The sequence below is a fragment of the Gorilla gorilla genome, chromosome 7 (assembly GCF_029281585.2).
Source record: "Gorilla gorilla gorilla isolate KB3781 chromosome 7, NHGRI_mGorGor1-v2.1_pri, whole genome shotgun sequence".
NCBI lineage: Eukaryota > Metazoa > Chordata > Mammalia > Primates > Hominidae > Gorilla > Gorilla gorilla.
In genome coordinates, this window is record NC_073231.2 from 38,690,756 (window position 1) to 38,701,525 (window position 10,770).

The window sequence follows — 10,770 nt, forward strand, 5'->3', positions numbered from 1 at the left end:
AATTTGATTGTATTTATCTGGGAAACAAACATCTGTGGAAATTTGGTGCACTTACTACTACTTTCTCAAATTTAATGTGCTTCAAAAACATATGATGGAAAACATGCCAAATCAATGACATCATGTTATTCTAATCCTTTTTAAAATTTCTTTGGCATAAAGGATGTACTTAGGTGCAATTTTTTTATTTTTATTTTTGAGATATAAAACAAATGCCACATTAGTCATCAGTTTTCCATGTTTTTAAATAAATAAACTGTGAAAGATCTCATTGAACAGAACTCACTCCCTTATTACCATCGCTTTAAACAGTTGGAGAAGGAATTTGTGTAAAAACCACTTGAAAGTAACTTGTAGACATGATGACGTTTGTCTTCTAAATACACATTTCAGCGTGTATGTCTTTAATAAAAGGGACATTGTCTAACATAGCCACAGTACAATGATAAAAGTAAGGGAATTAACATGGATACATAATCTAATATAAAGACTTTATTCAAATTTTGAAAATTTTAATCCAACATCCAGTCTAGAGTCATGTATTGCATTTAGTTGTCATTTCTCATCAATTTCCTTTAATTTAGAACTTGCTTAGTCTTTGTCTTTTATGACCTTGACATTTTTCAGAAGTGTAGGCCAATTATTTTGTAGTCTGTCTCTTGAATTTGAATTTGTCTAGTTTCCTCATGATTATATTTGGATCATGGATTTTTGGCAGGAATGCCGCAAAAGTAATGTTCTGTCCTTCTCAGCGCATTTTATCAGGCACATTTCTTTTTGTCCCATTATGAGTGATATTAACTTGGATCACTTGGTAATGGTAGACCATTGTAAAGATGCTATTTTTCCATTGTACTTATTATGTATCTTGTGGAGAGACACTTTGACACTCTGTAAATTATCAGACTCACCCATTAATTTTAACATTGATTCTTTACTGAATAAATTATTACTATAATTGCTATCAAGTGTATTTATATTCAACTTAACTTGTATTCAAGGAAGAGGTGCTATGAGAGGGCAAACCTGCAGTAATTTTCCAAGGCAGGCTTAGGTCTTTGCAGAGCCTGGCATGCTGTTGTTGCTTTAGGCGCATGTATGACGCACACCCAGTTGAAAATGACCCATACCATGATATTTTACACCTCCTAGAGACTATTTGCATTGTGGGTATGTGTATATGTGTGTAAAATAATATAAGCTTTAGTAGCTGGATTTAGACAAATATTAATATACTTGCATTTCATTATTGTCTTTATTTTTTATGAAAAATTATTGTTTTAATGTTTATCTTATTAAATTATTGCTTTGTGAGGGTTTTGTGATTTATATAATATACAATGATAATTAGATTTATACATATTTTTATTTTACAATTAGATATCACCTCTTAAAATCTTTATCCTCTAGATTGTTCCAAGTTTCTTCAATCGACACGTAAAGTGAAGTTAAGGAGGAATATCTTACTTGAAAGGATTATTTTTTCCAATTTTATTTCTGAATTCTATTTGTTAGGATCCGGAGTGTTGGAACAGCAGCTGTTAATATGTGCCTTGTGGCAACTGGCGGAGCAGATGCATATTATGAAATGGGAATTCACTGCTGGGATGTTGCAGGAGCTGGCATTATTGTTACTGAAGCTGGTGGCGTGCTAATGGATGTTACAGGTAAAATTATGGAGAGTGAAGCAGATCTCCACACATCTGTTGGACTTCTGTCCATATGTAGAATTTAAAAAACTTTTTGATATATGTTATACTGCAGTTTTTGAAGCAGAAACAAGCTATATAATTGTGTGCAAAGTCAAAATAAGCTTTAGGAGATAGAGGTAAGGATAAGAGGTAATGGTAATGTGAGACTTACAATGATAAATGGCTAATCCTTTTCTAGTGTGAGTTTCAGGTACTCCTGAAAGGCTGTAGAAAAAGCCTAGACCAAGTTTGTCCAACCTGCAGTCCATGGGCCACATGAGGCTCAGGATGGCTTTGAATGTGGCCCAACACAACTTTGTAAACTTTCTTAAAACATAATGAGTTTTTTGCGATTAAAAAAATTTTTTTTAGCTCATCAGCCGTCATTAGTGCTAGTGTATTTTATATGTGGCCCAAGACAATTCTTATTCTTCCAGTGTGGCCCAGGGAAGCCAAAATATTCGACACCCTTGGCCTAGACAGTCACCGAGTCTGAGGCTTATACCCAGAGCTCTTTGAATGGTGACAATGGTGATAGTTGATGATGGACTTCCTCCACCATCACTTTCTGTGTTGAGACTAGAGAAGTTAAATAATTGCTTTCAACTGATGGTGAAAATTTTAAACCAAAGGGTGAATCTGGGTTGAAAGAATTCACCAGTGATCTGGGAGAAAGGCAACAAAGAAATAAGGAAATGGGAAGGACAGTGGTATGAAAATGCATTGGATTCACATTTTCTGTCCATAGATTCTTAAACAATAAAGAGGTAATAAGAATGCACAAAAATAGAGAAAATATGACATTTTCTAACTGGTATGACTTCATTATTTACTCAAAAATTATGCTTAGAAACAGTTATATATTGTCTAAGCTTATACGTTGTAGAAATGTAACAGAGTAGATTTTTGTTTAAGAAAACTGAAAGTATTAAAATGTTATGTGACCATAGTACATATTGCTATACTTGTTTTATATGAATTATTTTTGTACCAGATAAAATTATTTTTCATACTTGTTTGCTTTTAGGTGGACCATTTGATTTGATGTCACGAAGAGTAATTGCTGCAAATAATAGAATATTAGCAGAAAGGATAGCCAAAGAAATTCAGGTTATACCTTTGCAACGAGACGACGAAGATTAATTACGGCAGCCTCATAGTCAATCCCAGTTGCTTTTCCCCAGATTTGGTGACTCATCAATGGATATGTGTTTTGGATGTATGATATGCTTGGTTTAAATTCTCTTTGTCCAGGTCAAAAATTTGGAACTTGTTTCTTATTTTACTATGTCTAGGTTTGCAAGAATTGACTTAATGTTTGTTTCACTGATTTAAAAAATTTTGCGTGTAAGAATGTACTTTAGGAAACATACCCAGGAAGTACAGTTGATAAATATAACATCAACTGAGATAGTCAATTAGCAATTTTGTGTTTCTAAATATGTATGGTCCCCTGAAATTTTGACTTACTATATAGGTGCAGAGACACCCACTTAGAAAGTTAACTGTTTGGAAAAACATTTCTCTTTAGTTTCAAAAACCATATATAATTAAATTTGTAAGGATATACTGAGTACCCTAGGCCAACTTTTTTTTCTTTGCAGAGAACCTTTTTTGTTTTATTCTTCAGTGTTCATATAGCACCTGGCCCATTACATATCTAGGCAACTAAAAACAAACATTGTAAGAATGAATATTTTTAAGGTAGTAATTCCTAGTTACAATAGATACATAAAGTAATGAACTCAGCATTCTGTACTTTTGCTTCAGGTTTGAAGTAAAAATTATCTAGTTAAATTTTTTTTATTTCACGTTACCATGCCATTTCACATTACCATACCATCAGATAGCATGGCTTATTGTGGGCATTTCTGCAGTGAATACATTTTCCAAAACAGTTAAATTGTCTGTTTGGATTTGCTTTAAAGTCCTGTGTAAGAGAGAAGAAACTATTTCTATAATAAAAAGCACTCTCATCAGATATCTGACATAATTAGATACAATATAACATTTTACTAAGTTCAGTATTCATGTTTTAAAGGTGTTTATACTGATTTGATTGTGCTGGCAAATATACTGTATTGTTAATATTGAACTATTTATTTTTCTCTTAGTCTTCTTATTTAATTAATTTCATTGCCGCTGGATTCTGTTCAGCCTTTAAAAATATTTCTTAGTGGTCACTGCTCTGCAGAACTCAAAAAGAAAATTGTACTGGTTCATAGACATTTTTAAAGGGTTAATTTATTGTTCAGCCTTATCCCTTGGCATGTAAACAGACTACTAGACTTATCGTAGGTTCATTTGAGCTTTGTGTTGTAAAATTAAAAATGCTTCTATAAAGTTTTCAAGGTAGGGAGTGATTTTATTATTGTGTATATCTAATATATTAAGTATGTGTGATACTAAGGTTTGAGTGCTATAATTATTTGTACTGTTGATCACATTTACTTAAAACATCTGATACTGTATTCTAAGACAGGTTGTTTTTGCAATTAAATTTATTTTAATAAGACAATCATGAATAAAACTTTAAATTGATATTTTTATTATTATTACCATTATCATTATTATTATTTTTAGATTCAGGGTCTCGCTCTGTTGCCCAGGGTCTCACTCTTACTGTGCTGTGGTGCAGTCATAGCTCACTGTATCCTTAAATTCCTGGGCTCAAGTGATCCTCCTCTTTCAGTCTCCTGAGTAGCTGGGACTATAAGTTCATGCCACCATGCCCTACTAATGTTTTAATTTTATTTTTGTAAAGATGGGATCTTCCTATGTTTTCCAGGCCCCTTGGCCTCCCAAAGTGCTGGGATTACAGATGTGAGCCACCGAGCCAGGCCATGATATTTACATTATTAAAGTTAATAGTTCAAACTACTTTTAGAGGCTTTGTTTTGTTTTTGTTTTTTGAAGACAGTGTCTTGCTCTTCTGCTCAAACAGTAATGCAGTGGCATGATCACCATTCATTGCAGTCTCAACCTTCTGGGCTCAAGCAGTCCTCCCACCTCAGCCTCCCTAGTAACTGGAACCACAGGCACATGCCACCATGCCTGGCTAATTTTTTAGTTTTTGTAGAGACAGAATCTTCCTATGTTGCTTAGGCTGGTCTCATTGGGCTCAAGTGATCCTCCTGCCTCAGCCTTCTAAAGTGCTGGGATTACAGATGTGAGCCATTGCACCCAACATACTTTTAGAGGTTTTTGTGTTGAGTTACAAATATTTGAAACTTGCAAATGTAATTTAATATATGTTCTTATTTTTTGCCTGTAATCTTTCCACTTTTCTAAAAACCTATATTTTTTTCTATAATAGCTTTTCCATCTGTTTATTCTAAATGCAGTTGCATATTTTGTGTCTGAAATTTCTTTAGATGCTGAAAAAGGATGATTGACAAGTGAATTATCTAATAATATTTGAAAATCTTTCTTTGAGTAACAGGACTTCTTAGACTTAACATGTATATTTTGTATCAGGGTATATTATCTTTCTGCATGTGGATACACAGATACATACATAAATATACATACATATATGTACTTGAACACATAAAATATATGTACTTGCCTTTTAACGAAATTGTGTTCATTCTATCCTATACTTACTTGTGAAGCATTATTTGGCTTTGTTGTGAATTACCAGCCATTCTTAGAATTGGTTTACAGAAGTTTTCCTGGGAAATGTATTATTCTGACTAATTTGTTCTTAATTTTAAGATCTAGTGTAGAGCCTAAAATACCATGTTTGAAGAAAACAAAAATAATTATTTTAAACTGTTTCCTTTTACCTCAGTTCCCTATGTTTACCCTGCCTCATTTAGAAAAAATACGTACTTTTTATTACTGTCTATTTAGTCACACACATAGTTTAAAATTTCAAATACTGCTACACAGTTCAGAATGAAAACCAGCATTTTCCTGTTCCATCCTATCCCACCCTAGTTTATCTCCTCAAACTCTTTTAGCAGTTGTTGCTGGTATTTACCTCCATCTTTGAAAAGGATAGATATGTTCTACTAAATCTTTATTTATTGGCTTCACTCCATCTCAGTTAACTTGGTATTATGGAAGCAGACCCCATGAGTTGCTTTTCTGTCCTCTTTTCCATCCTTCTACAATAGTGATATATAAAATTTTTTGCTAAAATTATGTCCATTGTTTAACTTACGACTTTTATTAATTGGTTAGCTAGCAAGTAGTGTGTTATGATTACAGTTTCTTTCCTGTGCAACTTTTTATACTTTCTGAAATTAACGGATTTCTCCCAGGATTTTCCATTGGTTCACCATACTTAAGTATTCTGTTGGGTGAGAACTATTTTCTTTTCTCTCTGGAGATAGCCCTTTTGGGGCCCTTTTCCTTTTCTTCTGTTTGAACTGGTTTCTGGCCGGGTATGCTGCACTGTCCTTCAGGGCTTGCCTCTGCTTCTATGCTGAATTTTCCATATCCTGGGTCTTTCTTAGCTCATTTTGATGAGCCCATCTTCCAAGTGCTTCCTATGAAAGGTACTTGGGAGGTAAAATTTTGTGATCTCTGGTATCAGCAGATGTCTGTTCCTGCTTGCTGCATTCATAGTTTGCCTAGGTCTAGAACTCTAGGTTGCAGCATTGTTTCCCTCAGAATTTTTAAAGCATTGCTTCACTCTCAGAGCTTTCAGCATTGCTGATGAGACACTGTTGTGACGGTCACTCCATCAGTGTGTACTCTTTTCTGTTGAAGATTTTAGGATTTTCTCTTATCTAGAGTTTTCTGATTTCCCTGTGATGATCATTGACTTACGTCTTTTTCATTCTTTGTGTTAATTTTTCGTGTCTTTTTGTGCTGCAAATTCCTCCAGTCTTAAGGGTTTTGTTTCTGTAGTAACTTCCCCCCTTCCTTAGTCTCTTTCTTCTCTTTCTAGAATTTCTGTTATTCAGTTGTTGAATCCTCTACATTTATCAACTTATTTCCTCTGTTTAACATCTTTTTGCAGCTGGGCACAGTGGCTCACGCCTGTAATCCCAGCACTTTGGGAGGCTGAGGCAGGTGGATCACCTGAGGTCAGGAGTTCAAGACCAGCCTGGCTAACATGGCGAAACCTTGTCTCTACTAAAAATACAAAAATTAGCTGGGCGTGGTGGCGGGCGCCTGTAATCCCAGCTACTCGGGAGGCTGAGGCAGGAGAATCGCTTGAACTTGGGAGGTGGAGGTTGTAGTGAGCCGAGATCGAGCCACTGTACTCCAGCCTCGTCAATAAGAGTGAAACTCCATCTCAAAAAAAAAAAAAAAAAAAATCTCTTTGCTTTAGTTTCTAGGAGATTTCCATATCTTTATCTTCCAACCTATTAACTTTTAAAAAATCACTGTGTTCTTATTTCATTGACTAAATATGTTATCTTTCTATGATATTCTTTTATATATTTTAAAACATATTCTAGGTCCTGCATTGTCCCTTTCAAGTTCCTCAATTTTTAGTTGCTTTTTGTTCTTTGGTTGTATTTTTTATTTGTTCTCTTTCATTTTTTGGCATCCTCAACTATCTAATGGTCCTTTGTTTTATAAATGTACTAAAATGTATGAGATACTGGTAAAAGTACTGCTAATAGGAAAATCTATAACCTTAGCTGGAAATTAGGGAAATAGAGGGATTGACTGTTAGAAATAAAAATATTTCATAGTCTATGTGATTGTCCACTTAGAAAATCCAAAAGAATCTGCAGACAAACCATTAGAATTAGTGTCTTTAGTGATGTCACTAGAGATAAGGTCAGTGTACAGAAATTAACTGCATTTGTATAAGCTAGCAATACTTAAGATAGAATTTGGTGAAGATAGCATTTACAGTAATGTTTTTTAAAGCCATCAGATACCTAGAAATTGTTCTGACAAACATGTAAAAACTCCACACAGGAAAAACTACAAAACCAAAATATTGCTGTGAAAAATATAAAAGATCATAGTAGATGGCATAATATACTATGTTTATGGTTTGGGACACTCAATATTGCCCAGATGGCAATCCTTCCCAAATTTATCTGCAGATTTAAGAAAATCTCAGTAATGCTTGGGGGAGGGAGTAAAGAGGGAGGACTGAAATGTGTATGAAATATAGAGAGCGCAAAATAGCTAAAACCATTTTAAAGCAGAAGAGCAATGTTAGAAGACTAGACCACTAGATACCAAGACTTCTAGAGCTCTGTAATTAGAACAGTGATATTAGCACAAGGCTAGACGAATAGACCAGTGGGACAGAGCGTCCAGAAATAAACCCAAACGTATAGAACTATCTAGTTGATGAAAATGATGTCATTGCAATGTAGTAAGGAAATGATCGTCTTTTCAATAAGTGGTATGGAAGCAGTTGGATATCCATATTAAAGGAGAACATAGAATATTGGTCCCATCATGCCATGCACACAAATCAATTCCAGATGATCCTAGACCTAAAAATAAAAGGTGAAAGAAAGCTTCTGGAAGATAGCATATCTTCCTGTCCTTGGTAGGCAAAGACAGGGTACAAAAAACAGGATACAAAAAAGCACTGACCCTAAAGAAAGACTGACAAATTGGGCTGCATTAATAGGTTTGCATCAAAATACACCGTTAAGAGAGAAGGGCTACCCACAGAGTTTGCAATACATCTATCTGAGAAATTATAATGAGGCTATAAATAACTCCTATGTAGCAAAAAAAAAGATCCAATTACAAAATAGGCAAATAATTTTACTACATACTCCACAAAATTATATATTCAAACAATAAAAAATAAAAGTGTTCAGTGTCATTAGTCATCCCAAAAATGCAAATTAAAACAATCTTATACCACTACATACATCAGAATGGCTAAAGCAAATAATAAATCCAGTGAACACATAAGCTAAATAACCCCCCAACATCATATGCTATTGCCAGGGATGTACATTGGTATAACTACTTTAGGAAACTCTGGTGGTATCTACTAAAGCTAATCATCTGTTTGTCATAGGATCCAGCAGCTTCATTCCTCTGCACCTATTCAGCATACATGCACGTATATATCACCAAAAGGCACATACAACTATGTTCGTAGTAGCATTCTGTTATATGAGCCCTAAACGGTAAACAATGCAAAAGGCTACCAGTAACAGATGGATTTTCTTTTTCTTTCTTTTTTTTTTTTTTGAGGTGGAGTCTCACTCTGTTGCCCAGACTGGGGTGCAGTGGCTTGATCATGGCTCACTGCAACCTTGAGTTCCTGGGTTCCAGCAATCCTCCCACCTCAGCCTCCTGAGTAGCTGGACATACAGGCAGGTGCCACCATGCTTGGCTAATTTAAACAAATTTTTTTCTTTTTAGACATGGGGTGTCGCTGTGTTGCCCAGGCTGAATCTCAAATTCCTGGGCTCAAGGATCCTCCCCCCTTGGCCTCTCAAGTGCTGGATTACAAGCCTGCGCTACTGGGCTGGGCTGGTGGTTTCTCTTCTATCAAGTCACTCTAGGGAAACTCATGCATGCCCCATGACTTCAATCATCATATCCATTCTACTGACTCAATCTTGACCTACAGCCCATATTTTCTTTCTGAATTTCACCCCTTCCCTGCCACCGCCTCTGCCCTGCCCTGCTCCTTCCTGGATGCCCCCTTCTGACCGTCCTCTACTTGATTTCAATATGTCTCAAATAAAACAAATGAATTTTTGCTCAGAATTTTCTACTACTCAACTGTTTTCATTTTTCTCTGCCCTTTCAAGTTTAGCATTTGATATATTTGATGTTTCTCTTTCCCTAGTCCTCACATCCAATTTTTCATAGCCAAGTTTTTTTTATCATTTGACCCCACCTAACATTCCCACTGAATACTCCTGCCAGACTGGGCCACTAGCTCTTCACTGGCCTCCTCTGAACTTTTTCAGGTGATATTCCTTCTGCCCAGAACAGCTTACAGTAATAATAGGTTAATTTTTTTATGATTGTGAAGATAAAGCACAGTGATTCTCCTTTCTCTGGGAATTGCTCCCAACAAACGGCTGTGCTTACTGTTACCATGTCTGTAGTTGGTGTGACTCTGTTCTCTGTTTACTTCAGAAGAGGATATCTGACTCAACAAGACAAGTGAAATTTGCTAGGGTATTGGAAATTTTGAACCCAAAGACAGATTGGAAATAATTGGAAATCACTTTAGGTCAGCACTGGATAAGAAGTAACATGTGTCTCAGGAGGCATCCTTCAGATTGAGCTGGGTATCAGCATTCAATTCCACAAGGCTACCTGTTTAAGAAGAATGGAAATATTTCATAGGTAATATGTTCTGATTTCTAATATGTCATATGTAATATGTTCATTTCTTAGGTAGTTTCTTCCTCTAAATAGCTCTTAAAATATTTTCCTTGATAATGTTATTTATATTTAGCATTTGTGGAGTGCACTGTACCATGTGTTGTGTTAAGCACTAAATATTCATGATGATAATTAAACCTCACAATAACACCAGGAGAAGTTATTTTCATTGTACCAAAGCACATATTTAATTAGCCCAATTTCCCTGCTAAGGTGACACAGGTAGGTAGTGACACAGCGAGGGTGTGCAATCTTAACCCCCCTGCCCAGGGATCCTCCCCCTCAAGCTGCACATGGGAACCACCTGGGGAGGGTACAGACCGTCCACTGCTGGGGTCCCTCCTGAGTGGATCTGACTGACCAGGTTTGGAGGGTCGCCTGGCCATCTGTATATTATTTTAAGTTTTCAGGTAACAATATCAGGCAGCCAGGATTGAGAATTATTTTGTTTTCCAAGAGTAACTTATTTCTTAGAAGTAGCCAACTCACCTACAAACCTCAGAGGGTCTTAGGGTATGACTTGATACCTTTACAAGGAAATGTTGCTGTGAGCCATGCCTTTGCCACCTGATGAGCCTGCTTGGAAATTATTATACCTGCCTTTTTTATTTCCACAAATTAACACTAGATGGCAAACTACACACAGGGAATCATATTAAACATTTCCACTTCTGAAACACTTTTTCTTCAAATAACCTTATTAGCCAATATTTGAGTTTAGTAATATAGTATTACAACCAAGAGAATTCTTCATAAATTGAATTACTCCAGGTCATGGGTTAAC

At 35.6% G+C, this 10,770-nt stretch overlaps 1 protein-coding gene across 6 annotated transcripts in view; it reads left to right on the plus strand.

Annotated features, from left to right (window-relative positions):
- Positions 1 to 4,232, plus strand: part of IMPA1 (inositol monophosphatase 1) — a 29,405-nt gene extending 25,173 nt beyond the window's left edge. For all 6 annotated transcript variants that reach the window (XM_019032790.4, XM_063709195.1, XM_019032792.4 and 3 more), the window contains 2 exons: positions 1,516 to 1,667; positions 2,719 to 4,232. In XM_019032790.4, coding sequence (XP_018888335.4) covers positions 1,516 to 1,667; positions 2,719 to 2,834 — 268 coding nt within the window. In that variant the 3' untranslated portion in view covers positions 2,835 to 4,232. The remainder of the gene's footprint in view (positions 1 to 1,515; positions 1,668 to 2,718) is intronic.
- Positions 4,233 to 10,770: the final 6,538 nt, after the last annotated feature.